This window comes from Thermobia domestica, chromosome 7 (assembly GCF_964235325.1).
Source record: "Thermobia domestica chromosome 7, izTheDome1.hap1.1, whole genome shotgun sequence".
Lineage (NCBI taxonomy): Eukaryota > Metazoa > Arthropoda > Insecta > Zygentoma > Lepismatidae > Thermobia > Thermobia domestica.
The window spans coordinates 178,782,722-178,801,694 of record NC_137460.1 but is presented as its reverse complement, the minus strand read 5'-3'; the positions used below and the strand labels follow the sequence as shown (position 1 = coordinate 178,801,694).

The window sequence follows — 18,973 nt, the reverse complement described above, 5'->3', positions numbered from 1 at the left end:
GCTTTACCCTCTATATCACTCATGCTACAACTGTATATAGGATTCCGAAATTTGGATGCCGTTGATATTGTAGCGTCCTTAGTTTGCAACATTGAAAATAACAAGTATGAGAAAGTAATTTTTCGATTAACATGCAGATTTGAAATATATCAAGTTTAACGTAATGGCATTTGAAACATATCACTTTATATTGGGTTTGCTACATTGATAACCTAGTGGTATTACAGAGTATGTCAATCAATCCCCCTGCCGACATTTCACGGTACAAAATTTCAGAACTTTTAATCTATTAGTTTCAGTTACAAGTGTAAATCGAGCTAAATCAAGATAAATGGTCCACCTTGCATGTGGGCAGTGTTGTTTTCAAAAGATTTCCTCCGGGGAGATTTGAATAAACGGGGGTGAAAACAGTCCAATATTACAAGATATTACGTCTAATGTAGTATTGAACAAATATTATTCTGCACTGGAAAAGAGATAAGTACTTGTAAAATACTTCCACCTATATTTTCGAATAAATAAATAAATAAATAAATAAAATTAAAAATAGAAATACGTTGTTTTTATAAGAGAAAGAGTACAGATAAAGTGTAACATCAAATTTTCCTGCTATATCAGTCATCTCCGTAATAAACAAATATAGTTTTTATTGAGAAAGTGTACAAATGTACGTTGAGTTATGAAGTTTTTGGGGAGTTCCGGACCTAGTGGACCTCCTTCCCCGTTGATGAGTCTCTGATCCCGCCCAGCAATTGTGTTGGATCTCTCCCAATTAAACTTTCTGGGTGAGCGCTTGCTCACAGTGTTCAATTTCCTATCCCTTTTATTTATGTCTCCATTGTATTGGTTTCTGCAGTATTTATACGTCCAAAATCATTGCAGTTAAGCATATACTAAAGCATGAAATGTTAATTAATTCAGTAAATTTTAATTCATGTAGTTCGGATTCCACGTTAATCAGTAGGTCCACGTCTCATATAGTTTCGCTGCTGAAAGGGACGTTAAACTGAAAATCAAAATCAATCAGTAAATTTTAGTCTATTTTGAGACTATATGAGGAGCTTAGAACGAAAGGAAACTAAATGAAATTTTAGTCAAAGTCGGAGTAACTAGAAAAATACGTAGTTGAAATAACACGAAAACTGCAAAAATACATTTCCATGTTTGGTAGTTCAATAATGTATGCATCCAGTATTGGTTGGGTTCTTAAATACATATAAAAACTTAAATAGAAATTTCTCCGTGATTTACTTCTAGAATTGTCGCAAGTTTTGTTTCTCGAAACAGATTGATAGAAGTGTCTCTTCATCACAAAGAGAAATATAATTTTTGAAAATCAGTAGACAAAATATCAATATAAGGATGCTATATAACTTAATCCTAGTCAGTATTACTAGTTTCACTAACAATATTAGGCCTAATACTAAGTCAACTTACTATATTGATCATATGATAGAAGCAGTTGTTAAATACTAATCATAGAACCTGTTGTTACGTACTAATCATAGTTCCACTTCTTAAGTGATTTGAATGATTCTGTTGCTTTATATCATTTATGCCCCCAATCCTTCATGAGTCTATTGGTTTGGGGGAATCCGAACCACTTTAGGATTTTAGTCTAAGGATAGGATAAGATATAACTTCTTGGAACTATAAGCAACAAGAAAGGCGAATTTTGATCATTTGACAATGAAGACTAGCAGCTGGGTTTTCTGGAATTGTGTCGTGTTCTGCGATGATTTTGCTTTTAAATATATAAAATTGGATTTAAAAAAAAACCGTATAATTCGTAGTATCCGTGGTGGCACTTATGGCTTATGTCTTCTTCTATTTCACTTTGTAACCTAATAGTTTGTAGTCTGTTAACAGTTTTAATCATGGCATATCTTCATAAGATTATGAATTAATAGCCCGAAGTGTATTCAATAATGAATCAAATCTTGGAGAAAGTAACATGCGACAATAAATGCAACAATGACAGCAAATTGAAAAATCTCGAATTGCTGTGGTACATACACATTGCCCCCAAACACTTTCAGACAAGGGTACCGATCCCAGTGGGGCCGCCCCCCCAAAGCTCATGTGAGCCCCCCTATTGTATTTATGAGTATACAATATTTGGCATAATTTGAATACAATTTGTCTTAAAAACCTCATATATATACCTTCTGCATCTGAATGGGCCCCCCAAATTTATAGAGAAATCGGCGCCCTTGCTTTCAGAGTATATTTTCTTGAGTTTGTCTAAATTATCCTGCCTTTTGAGTAACAAAGGTGTTCCGTCTGTCCAGTGATGTAACTAGGGGGGAACGGGTCTTGTGCCTCTGGCGCCGGATTGGGAGGGCGCAAAATTGGGCAAATATTTTGGGGAGCGTTTTGGTTTGGTTGGTCAGGGGGGCTAAGGCTAGTTCTTGCCTAGAACTGTGTGTGTAATTATATAGCACCAGACACAAATTTGCTGAAGTTCAAAGAAGTGAAACCACTTTCTACATATAGAAATTGACAAACAGACAGTACATAAAATCACTAACGTACGCAGAATTTCATCAGAAGTTGCTGAAGTTCCTAAGTTCATATCCTTTCAAGACTTTTGTAAACAAATTTTAAAATAGTAAATGCTTATGTTTTTCATAGTAATCTTGTTCAACGGAGAAGATAGTATTGTCCATGAGGCAAAGAATTTCTCGTCTTGTTTCGACTCTTGCCACGAAAACAAAGTGAGAAGTACATTTTCAAATTTGAGACGAGAAACATAACAATCCTTGCCTCGTTTTCGATACGATAAACGTTTGGACAACTCCTCTTTACTCATGCTTTGGATCTCTGTTTTACTGTCACATGGTTCATAGTACAAAAAAGAAAAAGAAAAAAAAGAAAAAACTATAAATTGATAAAGTGGTTGTAGGAACATTATGAAGGGCATTTATCAACGTTTAAAGATGGGCAAATCGTTTTAAAATATTCTCCAACAATAAATATAATTTAAATGTTGTTATATCATACCCTTCATGGACCTCTCATGACGTGGAAAGACCGAGAAAACTTCTAGATGAAAGTAAAAGAAAATAGAGCATACGTTTTATATATATTTAAAAAAAGACAAGACGAAAAAAGCTTTCCGAGAAGCGGGATGAGACAAATAATTCTTCCAGAATCAAGACGAGACTTGTAGAAAAAATACTAGACGAAATAAGAAAACCTTATTTCTCGTCTCGTCCCTCTCGTGGGCAACACAAGTAGGGGATTAAAATCAGAAATCCCCTTTCCGCCCGCCTGAGTACGCCACTGCATGAAATAATGTTACGAAGCAAAAGTAGAAACAGTGTCTGGATGTCAGGAAGTTTCAGAAGTAGAGCCACCCACAAAAGTACGTGTACAAGCACTTTTGATAGTAACACCCGATCTAATTAAGCGATTCCACTCAAGTTTTCTGAAAGGGAAAGTAACTTTCGTTAAGTTAGTGGAAGTTAAAAAGTTGGTTTATTCATGAAAGTACGTAGATGATGTGATGTCTAGACTTTGTGTTGGATACAACTTCTGGTATAACTGTGCATGCAATATCAACTACTTGACCAAAGTCTGTCAATTATATTTTTCTAAATATGTTTGATTCTGCATATAGAGCGTGGAGAAATGTAGATGAAGATTATTACAAACTACAAGGATGGTATGTGCTTATTGTAATATTGCTTACTCACCTAGGACTAGGCCTGAAAGCAGGACAGTAATGTAGGTCCACATGGTGCAGGTAAGTAGCTTTAGGTGCTGGTAACTTGTTCCCTACGCGGTGAAGAACTACACTAGCTGTGAGTGAGCCGCTTCCAAGAGAAGCCTTTGAGCTCTCGGGAGGGAAGTTCCTCTCCACATTAAAAGCTACGAAAGCTGTTTTTCCACTTGAACAAATTTCGCTGTCCTCTATCTCATTTCCCTTCCCCTTTCCCCTTCACCTGTCTCTCTTGTCTCAGGTGAAGGAGTGATATCACATACTTTATTATTAAATGAGGGAGGAGGAGTGGGTGGTTGGGTCTTTGCTGCAACAGGTCAACATACCATCGTCTATATGTGGCCTCGGTACTCCCTGAACCTCATCCAAAGGCCTTGCAACGCGAATGTTTTCTTCACACCAATATCTTCCTCTCCTCTAGTCTCCTCGCTCTGTTGAATCTTCTGCGCTCATTCACCTCGGAATAAGTAACATGGTGCGTGTACTGTACAACACATCCCATCTCACCTTCAACCATACAACTTCTTATTTTATTTTATTTACTTCGTTGCGGTGAATAGTTTTCTTTCTTTTCATTCTTTTTATTCTTTTCTTTTCTTTTTTTTAAGTACTTGTTAATCGCCTTAAGATGCATTTTGTTTTTGTCATGCTGCATTCCTTAACGCTGCGTGAGGATGATGATTACCAATTATTTTAAAGCACCGCCACATAAGCGACAAAACATTATTTGTTTACTGTCATTTTATTCATAAATATTATTTGACTCTTCAATATGTATAAAAGTGAGTAATACCTACATACAATACATGGGGATGAACTATTATATACGTATAAGGAATTAAATCCAAAGGGACTTGATAATATTACGTTGACTCAAGAGGATAGTTTACCTCTATCTTTATAATGGACTTTAATGAATTAAATATTAAATCATCTTATATATGAAACATACAAAGGGGACAAACAGAAATAAACGACCTATATCAACAAAATAACTCATATTTCATAGATATGTGATGCTGTTAAACTTATTACTACAACATAATGCATTTTTATATAGTTTATACATGTTGAGATGAATGACGTTTAATTTTAACTGAGTAATTTAGTGCGGAATCCTCATATTGTCCTCCTGTGCTTTCCCTGAATTTAATCCTGTACCTAGGTATATAAGTATTATTTTATCTCTATAATTTAAGGATTTGTTAGAAATACCATTCACCTTTAGAAGTATTGAGAATTCAAATAATGCCTACTAGAAAACAAAAAGCACGAAAAACACATTGAATCCATTAAGACAGGGTTTTTCAACCTGAAGGTTAGGACCTCTAGAGGGATCGGAGAAGAGTACATGTGGTTTCGCGAAAGGAGTGAGAAGGGTAAATGTAATTACGATTTAGTAACAGAAAATATATTTTTAAATATTATTTTGAAATTCTTATCTTGAAGGACATATTATTATTATATTATCATCATACTTATTGCCAAACTGTTACTCCTATTCCTATATAAGCTTACACAGATACATAAAAAAGATAAGCGATAAGCATGAATAACAAAAAGCTTATTAAAAAATGAAAATTACTTAATGGGGACACTGGCAAGAGGATGTGATAAAAGCGGGTCGTGATATGAAAAAAGGTTGAGAAAGTCTGCATTAAGACATTTATTGTAAAGGCAAGTTGCATTTATACATGTATACAGAGAAATGAAGTACTTTGTCTCATGAGGAATATGACAAAACTAAAACGCACGTTACAATTAAATAATACAAAAATGCATTATTATATTACTGCATATTGTTTCACTAACAAATACAATTGTCTTATTCTTAGGCTCGAGGGGAAGGAGTAGGAGAAGGTTGACAGTGGAGTTTTTCTCAAATTATGTTCAATTGGTACGACTGTAAATTATGGTTACCAGTTGCAGAAAAACAGTTCCGTTTAAACTGTGTCTGAATTAATTGACGTAAGGAGATTAATTTGGCGTCCTGTATGTTTCACTAGGCGTTCTTTATGTTTCCTTTCTGCTACTATCTTCGTCAATTATCAATTTACTTTATTGAAAATTTATATAGATCCTATAAGCTTAACACCAAATGGCAATAACGCTGTCGAAATCACATGGTATCAGCTAACACTACACTGAGAAAAAATTCTTTAAAAGATAGGTTACATGCGTAATTCCTGTAGTTTTTGGACTTAACGTACAGCAGACGTATAACTGAAAACGCATGTTTTATAATACTTTCTGTATAAGTGTTCCATCTATACATACTTTCCGTATGAAACAATGTAGGCGGTCAGGATCTCACATACAAATGGACGTATATAACATATAGCTGACGAAGGTAGCATAAGTATATGCATGTGATATACGGAAAACTGTTAGATGTCAGACATCCTGCAACGGCATGATGTAACACCTAAGGGCAGTGCCTATGTAGCATACGGATAACGTATGCTCCGTACTGATTTCTATAGTAAGCAAGAGGATACCGTATATTTGTACAATATACCGCTCTCCGGAGAACAGGTTTTTCTCTGTGTTGCAGGCGAAGGATTCGTACTGTGCACAAGAATAAGTGGTGCGCAAGAGGAGGTGTAGGCTCTGCAATTACATCATATGTTTCTCTTTTTTTAACGTTCCACGTTTGTGCACGGAGGCAAAGGAAGTCGGTGATAATGATAGTGATGAAATGGTGGAATGAAGAAAGTGCGAGGAAATAAGTTTCCGAGTAAACCCACGTATCTGGTGTTTGTCTACCACAAAATTCTTTTGGTGCGTGGTGGAAACAAACCACGGATTCCACACAAAAGAGATAAGCGCTTTAGCACTGAACTACCCCGGCCCTCAAGTTCTCCTTTGGTGACCAACAAATATTTTCCAAAATTTTTCCTCATTTCCAGAAGAAGAAATGTAGTTCATACTTAGGCCCTGGACACTTTCTACCATTTTCTTCCCTATTGTCATTATAATTAATTAGTTTGTAGTGTCACAATTGCGAAATATCGAGTTCGAATCCGATAATAAGCTATCTGGCTGAGATGTTTCCATGGCTTTTTCTCATTTCCACTAGATCAATTTGCCTTTGGTATATTTAAACCCTCGTACTTTCTTCAATTTCCTTTATTATTATTATTATTATTATTATTATTATTTGTTTGTTTGTTGAGATTTATGCAGGGGCGAATCCAGGATGGACTTAAGGGGGGCGGTGGGTTGTAATACTTATACTTAGAGCTACTTTTAAGAGCTCCAAACTCTGGGATGGGTTTTATTTATATATAAAATTAAGAAAAGTTTTCTCTTCTGGGGGGGGGGGGCGATTGCCCCGATCGCCCCCTGGATCCGCCACTGGATTTATGAGAAGTGGACTTACAGTTTAAGGTAAAATTCTAACAGTACCTCGTTCAAATGTAACTAGTCTTCCAATGGGAATCGAACCCGGTAAGGCGTGTATCAAAGATGTGCTCTAGCCACTTAACCAACAGCGAGGCATATTTTCTTATTATTGTTTAATGATCCCAATGTAAATTTGCCTCGCAGTCTGTACCTACAAATTTGTTAATTAAATAAATTAGTTTCCTAAAATCCTGAAAGTATATGTCACGTGAGATTATGTTATAATGTTTAAAAAAATATGTCAAATAATTAGTGATGAGCAAACGCAAGACCAAGACCAAGGCCCGGGTGGTCTTGGTCTTGGTCTTGGTCTTGCTTGCAAGAGTCTTGCAAGTCTTGCTTTTAAGAAATTTTATGCTTTTCATAGGGAAAGTTTACTCTGGATATAAGGGATAATAAATTCTACAATGCGTCAATAGTAACTGAAACACCAGATACATTTCTAAATGTAATATAGTTCACCTACATGTAAGTATGTTGATGGTATACAACATAGGCGATGACCTTTATTTTTTTTCAATGGATGCCCACACTTCACTACTTATAAATAATAACGTTTCATAATTCTTTTATATTTTTTAACAGACCCAATAGTTAACTGATTCCCAAACTGGGGAATCTACCCCTGAGACGCATGAAAGAAAATCAAGACGGCACAGATTACTGAAATACTAAGAATGTCAAAATTATTTTTACCTCTAAAGGCGTCAGTTTTGTTTTGTTTGCAACCTCGATTAGCTAATCATTTTATTGAACAAACTTCCAATTAAATATTGAAATTTTTGTTTTACTGATTCCAATATGTACTCTATGGGACAGAAACATGGACATTACGCAAAAGTAATTTTAAAAAAATGAAGGCTATCGAAACGTGGGCATGGAGAAAAAAGGAGAGAATTAGCTGGGTTGAACGGAAAAATAATGAGGTGTTAGAAATGGTAGCAATAGGGAAGAAAAGAATTTTAGATGTAATTAAGAGGAAGAAGAGGAACTGGTTGGGACATTGGCTGAGGAGAAACTGTATTATGAGGGACGTGCTAGAGAGTATGGCGGAAGGAAAGAGAGGGAGAGGGAGAGGTGAAGGCGACTGTAATTGAAGAAAGGTATTAAAACAGAAAATTGCTACGTCAAGATGAAGATACGTACTAGCTGAATACCACCGTATATCGAAGCATCTCAGTTGCAGCAAGTGACCTTCCAATAATGGCAGAATAACTATGATGATGATCATCATCATATGTTTAGCAATATTGGCCAAAAAAGCGAGAAAAAATTAAAATAATATTGAATATAATAAAACCAGGTTTAAAGAAATTGCAATATTTTGAGTTTGCTGCTGCTTGGAAACAGTCCCTGCGCTTCGTTCTTATGCGCTGATAACAGATATTTCTCAGTCCTGAAATGTTTCTGTTTTTCATTTTTATTGTCGGTTTTCCCGAATTATTGTTTAAAAACGCAGGAATGCATCGTAATCTAGCACCAATGACACATTTATTTGTGTGCAACAAGCTTTGATTAGAATGTCATCTGTGTGGCTTGAAAACGAGTAACAACTACAGAAAACGCGAACAACCGATTCAGAAAACTACATACTATAGCTACGTATATGCAACAGGGGCAGATCGACTCATATGGATTGCATAAACTACTGGGAACACATTCGCTCCAGCGGCACTTTTACTGAAGACAAGAATTCAACTGAAAGAAGTAATGATTTTTCCCCTTTTTACATTCTATGAAATAATTCAAGTAGTACCGGTACATTTGCAAGACTTGCGCAAGAGTATTGGTCTTGGTCTTGGTATTATTCTTGCACACCTTGGTCATAGTCTTGCATCGGGATTCCCGGTCTTGGTCTTAGTCTTAGTCTTGGTCTTGCATGCAAGACTCTTGCAAAAACTGCAAGACCAAGACTCTTGCGCTCATCACTACAAATAATAATGAAATGCGTTTATGTTTTCGAAGTAAAATTCTCGTCCGTCTACTGCCACCGCTCTTTCATACAGATATACTTTGTCATTGGGTAAAACACTACAAAAATATCAATATAAAACTTAAACTTGTTCCACAGATATTTAATTTCTTAAACTTGACATTGATCAAGTATAATTCAGACAGGCCATTCCCATAAAGTATTTTACTAATTCCTGTGCCACCGTCAATTTACTTGTATTTACTCGTATTTCTAGATAAGCTTGCAGATTATTTTTTATAAAATTTGCTCGACATATAATCAAAGTAACACGAAAGTACAAAGTGACGTCAATCCCTTCGTAACTTTTTTTTTTTAAAAAAAAGGATACATATCTATCTTTTCCTCTAAAAATAGACCTCAATGATTTTAGAAACTTGAAATCAAAATGTTATCAACGTTTATTTTATTGAAAACAGAGTATACACCTAAAATAGCGTTTAAATAGCAATTCAATCATTTTCTAAGGTTAGATAGGAGTCTTGAGTTGCAAGTTTAGAAAATTCTTCTTTATCCCAAAAATTTACAACTAACGTAGTTCATCCTAAAGAAAGTTACATTTTTAGAATTTGAAATTTTGTTTCCTTTGTTTACTTCTTTTTTCTTTAAATAACTCTTCTTGTGAGCTTTAAAAAACTGTAATCGTTACTGCTCTCGTACACTTTAGTACTGGCTAGCATATCCGTATGGTTAGAGTTGTTAAGCTACCGTAAGTACGTTTTGTGAGTTCGAAACCTACTTAGCGTATATATTTTTTAACAGTGTGTTACTCAGAAAAGACACAGGACAAAGTAACAATTAAAAAAAGAAAAACTAAGAATAGAAAAAATATGATTTTTAAATAGTTAGCATGTAATATTTGTTACACTTAGCCCCAAATGTAATTTCTGATAGATTGGTTAATTACGAATTTAATATTCCTGTCCAATATTGCTGCTATGTAAGACAAGAATATACAAGATCCGAGCACGTGAATTCGTGCCAAGAATCAAATTTTGGCTTCCCTTACCAAAGGGATGTACACTAATCATACAGGGCCCTATGCAGATTCGTTCTGACTCGTGATTAGCACCATACTAAAGAGTTGGTACATATTTTTCCTTTAGTATTTTCAGGCCTTTAGTATGACGCTAATCATACATCAAAACGACTCTGCATAACGATATTCTTTTGCCAAGGTTATTTACGTGACTTCGAAACGGGAGAACTTGTAAATGCCTTCGTCTACAAACCAACTGATATTAGTTGCTCTAAAACCTTCTGTCTGATTTTGACGCTTCAAAGAGATGATCGATAACTTGAACTTCTTTCTTGAATATTAGTTCAATCCATAGTAATACTCTGTTACCAACGGTCGAATAGATTATGGATCCCACGGTGGTAAAACCTATCATAATGTGAACCAAAGAAGTTGTCAACTGCATCAACTACCTCGTGAAGGATTCGGCTGTTGCCCCTGCAGCAGACTTTCGTCTAACGAACGGAACAATTGATAAGTAAGTTTAGATCTAAAGGTGAAATGTTCGAGGAGTATGGAGAATATACTATACTCCGCGTCACCCGTTGGAGGATGGCCTCAGCAAATAGGCTCGTAGTGCGGTGTTACCAAACCTTCAGTGACGAATTTAATCATTCATAGTTGTCCACAAATACGAACAAAATCAATTATGAATCTTTAGATTCCTCCCTGAAGGTTTAGTAACAGCACACTTGGCTGATACTCGTACCATATGCCAATTCGGGTGACTCGGAGTATAGAAGTTCCCATTCAAGACGCATAATATCACGGTAAACTTACTAATATGTTTTGTGCTGCACTGAAACAGAATAACAAATCTGCCATTCACATGCACTGGGTCCACAGTTTTCAAACTTTCAAACACTCGTTCCAATTGCTTCCAATACAGTTACATTGACTATATCTGGCTGTAGGTCTCTGGAGTTCGCAATGCACAGTCCCCAAAGTAACGTTCTTTGAATGAAGTGTGATTCTGGTTTTTAAGAGGTTGCTGCATGTGGTTTCAACTAACGATTATTTCACCATTTAGAGTCATAAAGAAGCTACTTCTCAAACCACCTCCAAAATCAGGTCCTTCTCTTGACGAGACAATAGAGAAATAAGCATTTCCTCGTAGCGCTTTCTAAGTCGTATTAAACTAATGAAGGATCCATCATCCCACTTTACACTGTTTCTGAAGGTGGCTGTGGAATTGGCAATAGTATATGCATTGCATTTAAATGCTAGTTCCAATACCTTACATTACCGGCCATTATTGGTTATAGTCACCTTGAGTACTTCGATGTCTGTGGCTTGTGGACAGTAGTATATTGTGTAATTTCTATACCATTTCTATGTCTAGATTTAGAGACCCTTCGCCGAAACTAGCCGAATTTGGTAATCCATACGGTATTTTCCACGTATTTTTGGTGAGAAAGTAACCAAATTTGGTTATTTTCACATTATGCTCCGTGCACAAAGTCTATTTATGTTGTAGCCTAGTTGAGTTTTCAGTTACAAATACTAATTGCAAAGTCGCCTAGACCAGCAGACGCTTTTCGGAGGAAAGCTCAACTGGCTTGAACTTTATCTTACAGTGTGTTGTGGACAACTACTGTATTTTGTACGAGGAACATATATTGAAGTCATCTTGTGAGGGTCGGTTACAGAAACTCGTAGAGAGTGCTTATCCCTAGTGATGAAACATTGCACTATGTGATTGAATACTCTAAGATAAGCATGTGCAAGTTGGAACAAAAAGTGAGCCAACCACAGAGGATTTGCTGCCGTCAAGGACCATACAAGAATATGTACATTTTCATAAGAATTGAATACCCATATCCTCCTGACTATATATAAAACTACATGAACTGATATAAAATAAGGGTAAATTTGGCATGATTGTAACTTTCCGGGACTAACCGGCAGAAAAATTGCCAATGGTGAATATTTTTAATTTTTAGGGAGTCTAAAGGAGGATGAAGAAATACGTCATGTTATTTAAATGAGCCTATTTTGATCGCATAATCTCATATTTTAGATACTTGAATTAGAACAAAAACTTGAAATACGGTATGTTTGCACATTCTTGTTAGCGTTATCTAAGTAAATTACCAAAAATAAAAAATTCCAACTTCAGACTGGTTTAATGGGAAACTGAAAAATCTTTCGCACGGTATTTATATGAGACATCCTCTACACCTATATAATAACATGTGTAGGCACTTCCGGCAGGATTCAAATGATGAAATTCAGTACGATTGTAGTCTTTCGGGACTAACCCAGAGGAAGACTTCCAAAAATGAATATTTTGAGTTTCTAACTTATCTAAAGGGAGATTAAGAAATTCCTATGTTATTCAAATTGGCGTTTTCTTGGGATATAAAATATTATCTTTCAAATAGTTGAAATACGAAAAGAAATTTGAAATTTGGTAGAATTACGAGTCTAGGAGGTGCGAGGCCTAGCTCGAATAGGGGGCGAGGCTCCTAGCTGGGCCATATTCAGGAAATGTGAAGGGCAAATGCACGAAATTCACCGTTGATGCTAAGACTGATACATAAGAAATGTTAGGTCGTAGGCCAAGCATACTCAGGGGTATGAGAGCGGAGCTCTCAGCTAGCCAAAGGTAATTCAATTTATCAATTTATAAAATTGTTCGTCATACACTAATATCACAGGAATATAAAAACTGTTATAACGGTAACAAAACTATTTACTTACTAAAAGGCAGAAAAATCTATTTATTTACCATTTTAGTGAAACATTTGGCCAGTTTGCCAACACGGAAGACATCAGTTATTCAAGAAAAACTTTCAGCTCAGTTTAAGATATTACGTAAGAAATTTATTTTCAATAACTAGTCAGGCGGGCCAGATTAAAGAGCTCAGTGGACCGGAGACCACCCAAACGCTGGTGCACATTTCTGCTCTAACATGTGTAAGAGGTGAAAGCTACTACCAAGGACTATCTTAAGGAATAGGACAGCTAGCGACACCCATTAAATAGTATGGGCACTACGCGATCATAGATCAGTGTTAAGTTTGTAGCAAGAGGTGAGAAACTGTTGTAGCAAGAGGTGAAAAACTTGTCTGTGTAGTAGTCTGTGGTTTTTACTAGAGAATAAAGGAGGCAAAAATGCAACAGGTTTTTAGAGGAAGATTAAACGGGTAGTTTAATTCTGTTCCTAACATTTTGGTGACCCCGACGTGATAGAAACTTGCAAGAAAGTACAAATTATTGTCTCAGTAATTTTGTGTGAATACAAAGAAAGAAAATATGGAATCCTTGGTACAAAAACGAAAAGTAGTACGGGCATCTTTCACCCGTGCACACAATGCCTTGTTAGTAGTGCTCAAAGAAGAAATTGTTTCAGAAAAATCTGTAAGGACAAAGTTCGCTACGTTAGAAAGATTATCTGGTGAACTAGAAGAGTTAACCGGGAAAGTGACTGAATTGATTTTGCAAGATTCTACGAAAACAGAGGAGGACTTTGAACAGGAATTCGGTAAGGCAGAAGAGTATAGAGAAAAGATGGATGCCGCTCGTATCGAGGTTGAAATGTTTTTTAGTGCACGTGCAGTGTCAAACAAAGGTAGTGAAGTGTCAGTGGTGTCTTCGCCTACTTCAAGGAGGAAGTTAAAGCTGCCAAAAATTGAACTAATAAAATACGGAGGTGAAGTTAAAAACTGGTTGAGTTTCTGGAGCCAGTTTAAAAGAATTCATGAGGATAGATTGATGGAAGAAGAAGACAAGTTCCAGTACTTGATCCAAGCCACGGTACAAGGATCCAGAGCTCGTGAAATAGTGGATAGTTTCCCGCCTACAGCAGAGAATTATTCTAAGGTTATTGAATGTTTGAAAAATAGGTTTGGTAGGGAAGAGTTATTAATAGAATTTTATGTGAGGGAACTGCTTGGATTAGTCATTAAAAACGCTACAAGTACAAAGTGCAAGGTTGATACGTCACAGTTGTATGATAAACTTGAATCGTACTTGAGAGCACTAGAATCCATAGGAATGACTACTGATAAGTATGCTGCGATGTTATTTCCATTGGTTGAATCGTGCATACCAGAGGACATTTTAAGAGTGTGGTTGAGAAATGCTAGTGTCACAATAAGTAGCGAGGATGGGCAAGAAAGAACATATGGTGACAAGTTAAACCAGTTGTTGGCGTTCTTGAGAGCGGAAGTTGAAGGTGAGGAAAGAATATCACTTGCAAAAACGGGTTTCAAGTTAATGGAAGCTTCCAATAAGAGGGAGAAAAAGAAGAGAGAAGAGGAGCACGTTATGACCGCGAGTGAATTGTTTGTGGGTGAAAGAAATAAAAATTCTGTTAGTTGTATTTTTTGTGATAAGCATCACGAAAGTAAGGAATGTTTTCATGCTTCAAAGCTTTCTTTGAACAAGAAGCAAGAACTCGTAAAAAAGAAAAAAGCGTGTTTTGTTTGCTTAAAAGTTGGGCATTTTTCAAAGGCGTGCAAAGCAAAAGTGCAGTGTGTTATTTGTAAACAAAAACATTGGGTGATTATGTGCGCGGAGTTACCGTCCGAACGTAAGGATACTAGCGAATCGGAAAAGGAGGAAGAGAAACCTAAAGCTACCTTGTCTAATCAGTGTTGCACACAAGATGTTGTGTTACAAACTTTACCTGTAGTGTTGGAAGCTAACGGTAAAAGGCGCGTTGTAAGGGCGCTCATTGATTCAGGTTCTCAGCGGTCCTACATTTTGTCTAGTACTGCTAAAGAGATGTGTTACACACCAGTGAAAACTGAACAAGTAATACATGCGTTATTCGGAGGTGGTTCTTCGAAGAAAACAGAACATAAACGTTACAATATAATGTTGAAAAGTAAGGTAGGTAATGGTGCAGTTGAAATACAGGTTTTGGATCAAGCTGTTATTTGTAATCCCATACCAAAACTAAAACCAGGTCCTTGGCTTGAGGAGTTGAAGGCAAATAATATAATTGTCTCAGATATTGGTGTCGGTTCTCCAAAAATCGAAATATTGCTAGGTGCTGATGTTATGGGTAAACTTTATACCGGAACTTTGCATCACTTAGATTGTGGTCTAACTGCTATTCAAACTGTGCTAGGTTGGGTAGTAGTCGGAAAATTGGTCGAGCATATGAGTGAAAGTGTTCATTCTATGGTGACTCTTACTCTTTTGAATCAAAATACACGTTTAGCAGATTTGTGGAATTTAGAAGCCATAGGAATTTCTGACCCCTGTGAAACCTTGAGAAAAAGTGAAATAGACGCAGCGGTTTTAGATCATTTTGAGAAAACTGTAACTGTTAACGAAGAGGGAAGATATGAGACTTGTTTACCTTGGCTAGATGGCAACAGTGATATTCCCGATAACCGAGATCTATCGGAGAAGCGACTAAGAAAAGCAAGTGAGAAATTAATAGCGGATGGAAAGTTTGATGAGTATAGCGCAATTTTTGAAGACTGGAAAAATGAAGGAATTATAGAAGAAGTTCCAGAAGAAGAGTTAGGTAATCGAGGGCATTATTTACCTCATCGGGGAGTCTTTAAAGTAAATTCCACGACAAATGTTAGACCTGTTTTTGACGCTTCGTGTAAAGAAAAGGGATCTCGTTCCTTAAATGATTGTCTAGCAAAGGGACCTAATATGTTAGAACTTATTCCTGCCATTCTCATGAATTTCAGAAAGAAAGGGATAGGTGTTGTTTCGGACATAAGAAGAGCTTTTTTACAAATCTCTATTAATCCAGCAGATCGCGACTACTTACGTTTTTTGTGGTGGCAAGATTATAAAGAACAGGTGATTAAAGTGTTTCGACACCGCAGGGTGGTTTTTGGAGTTAACTGTAGTCCCTTTCTTTTGCATGCTGTAATAGACCACCACTTGAAACAATACAATTATCCTTATAGTAGTGTAACTGAGAAGCTTAAAACTTCCATGTATGTTGATAATTGTGTAACATCCGTTGATTCTGAAAATGAATTGAAAGAGTTTATTGAACAAGCAACGAACATTATGGCTGAAGGAAAATTTGAGTTAAGAGGGTGGGAGCATACTACGTTGTGCAAAGAAGAACAGAAATGTGTACCAATATCTGTTCTAGGTTTATTGTGGGACAAGCAAGATGATGTTTTATTTTGTGACATAAACTTAAGTGAGAAACCTCCTGAACGAGTAACGAGAAGAGTTGTTTTGTCCTTTGCGCAACGAGTGTTTGATCCAATTGGTTTCAGTTGTCCTGTTACTCTTTTTCCAAAACTCTGGTTACAGGAAACGTGGAAAGAAAAGTTGAGTTGGGATACTGAATTACCGGAAAAAACAAGCAAACAGTTTCTTAAATGGTTAGAAGAACTTACTTTGTTAAGGACTGTAAAAATACCCAGGTGTGTTTCGTTTGTAGACATAGAATCTTCTAGTTTACACATATTCTGTGATTCATCTAAAATGTCCTATGCTGCAGTAGTGTTTTTGAGAACTGAGGTTAATGGCACTGTTTCAGTACAATTATTGCAAGCTAAATCGAGAATCGCGCCACTGAAGGGTATCACTATACCTAGATTAGAATTACTGGCATGTTTCATAGGAGCTCGTTTAGCGAATTTTGTGAAAACAGCAATGGGTTTTGAAAAGATCAAAGAATATTTTTGGACGGATTCATCTACAGCTTTGTGTTGGATACAGAGTGAAGGACCATGGGCAACATTTGTTAATAATAGGGTGAAGGAAATACGCAATTTAACAAATGTAGAAGATTGGCGTCATATTTCAGGGCAACATAACCCGGCGGACCTGCCTTCCCGAGGATGTTCAGTTAGTAAACTTTTAGAATCGCAATGGTGGGAGGGTCCCCAGTGGCTCAAGCAAGAAGAAACAGATTGGCCTCGATCTACTGTCATGACAAATAAAGAAGAAGTAAGTGCTGAAAGAAAAAGGGGATTGGTGATGAGCATGTACGTTGAGAGTAAAGTAGATCCGTGGTACTGTACATATTTTTCGAAGTATTCAAAGATAGTAAGAATGGTTGCTTGGATTATTCGATTCTGTAACAATGCAAAGAAATCAAATGAACGAGTTTGCGGAGAGCTGACAGCTATTGAGCTTAATTCAGCAGAACGAATTTTAATCAGGAACGTACAAGACGAAAGTTTTTCAAGTGACAGGAAGTCCGAATTGAAGTCTCTTGATATTTTCCAGGATAAGGAAGGTATTTACCGAGTAAAGACGAAGCTAACAGAACGTCAGGATGAAGAAGATTTTAAGTTCCCTATGATTCTACCTAGTAAGCATAAATTGGTGGAATTGCTGATTTTTGAGCAACATGTCAGTGTGAATCATGCTGGTGTAAGTGTAGTATTGACTTCTCTCAGAGAAAGATTTTGGATTCTCAAAGGTAGAAGAACGGTAAAAAGGATTCTTGCTCAATGTGTTAGATGTAAACGACATGAGACAAAAGGGATTCAGTGCATTCCCGCTCCGCTACCTGAAGAGCGAATACGAGATGCTTCTCCCTTTGAAGTGACCGGTGTTGATTTAAGTGGCCCTCTTATTTTGAAAGATGGTACAAAAGCTTGGATTATCCTATTTACGTGTGCTGTGATAAGAGCTGTTCACCTTGAACTCACCACATCTTTGTCCACTAAGAGTTTCCTGCTTGGATTTAGAAGGTTCATTGCTCGGCGAGGACGTCCGAAAATTGTGTTTAGTGATAATGGGACAAATTTCGTAGGCGCAAGTAATTTGCTCAATGAAGTGGACTGGAATGAAATACAAAGAGAAGCCTCAGTAAGAAGAATCGAATGGAAATTCAATCCGCCTACAGCGGCATGGTGGGGTGGTTTCTGGGAGAGACTTATACAGATTGTCAAAAGGCTTCTAAGGAGAGTATTGGGACGTGCATCTCTACAGTATGAGGAGTTACTGACCATTGTATGTGATTGTGAGGCTACAGTAAATTCAAGACCCCTGACTTATGTTTCTGATGATCCACATGATCCCATTCCTATTACACCGGCAATGTTCTTGCAAGATATTTCTAGTGTAGGTGTACCAGATTTAGATAATTTGGATCGTTTCTTTTTTGACAAGAAATTTCGACATCAACAAAATTTAAGAGGTATTTTAAGGAAACGCTTTCGGAATGAATATTTAAGCCAATTAATACAACGGCCTGGGAAGACAGATACTTACCAAAACATCAAGAAAGGTGATGTAGTTCTGTTGGAGCTAGAAGATAAGAAAAGAGTGGCTTGGCCCTTGGCTAAAGTCATTGACGTGTATCCTGGTAGAGACGGACTGTACAGAGTTGTTCGTTTGAAAACTTCATCGGGTGAGATGATTCGACCCATTCAACGTGTGTTTCCTTTGGAAATAACTTCCGGTGAGGAACTACTTGCAGAGAAAGTTAAAGGGATTTCAAGTGTACCTAAAGTTGAAAAGACTGTAACCACAAGGAGTGGTAGGCAAGTGAAATTCCCTAAGAAATTTTTAGATTAAGACTGTACCTTATGTAATATATATATTTGTTTGATTAATGTATTAATCAAAGGTGGGAGGATGTTAAGTTTGTAGCAAGAGGTGAGAAACTGTTGTAGCAAGAGGTGAAAAACTTGTCTGTGTAGTAGTCTGTGGTTTTTACTAGAGAATAAAGGAGGCAAAAATGCAACAGGTTTTTAGAGGAAGATTAAACGGGTAGTTTAATTCTGTTCCTAACAATCAGTCTTGTTCTGTGTGTTTTCAGTTTTAACGTTTAATTTGAGAAATTAATAAAATGAATAAGGATTCATTAATACACTTGTCGTATTGTGTCTTTACTATTATGAACATAGGATCTAAGTCAACCTGCATGAACTATTTAATGGTGAAATCCTTCAAACTGTTT

At 36.6% G+C, this 18,973-nt stretch overlaps 2 protein-coding genes across 2 annotated transcripts in view; one reads left to right on the top strand and one right to left on the bottom strand.

Annotated features, from left to right (window-relative positions):
• The window catches only part of LOC145690589 (protein obstructor-E-like), a 51,989-nt gene extending 48,124 nt beyond the window's left edge, over positions 1-3,865 (bottom strand). Inside the window, exon 1 of the mRNA XM_081765627.1 lies at positions 3,699-3,865. Within this exon, the coding sequence (XP_081621753.1) occupies positions 3,699-3,741 (43 nt within the window). The 5' untranslated portion in view covers positions 3,742-3,865. The remainder of the gene's footprint in view (positions 1-3,698) is intronic.
• Positions 3,866-13,377: 9,512 nt separating this feature from the next.
• On the top strand, positions 13,378-18,588 carry LOC145689427 (uncharacterized). Its single transcript, XM_081763584.1, has one exon. The coding sequence runs from the start codon at positions 13,378-13,380 to the stop codon at positions 18,586-18,588; it is 5,211 nt and encodes a 1,736-aa protein (XP_081619710.1).
• Positions 18,589-18,973: the final 385 nt, after the last annotated feature.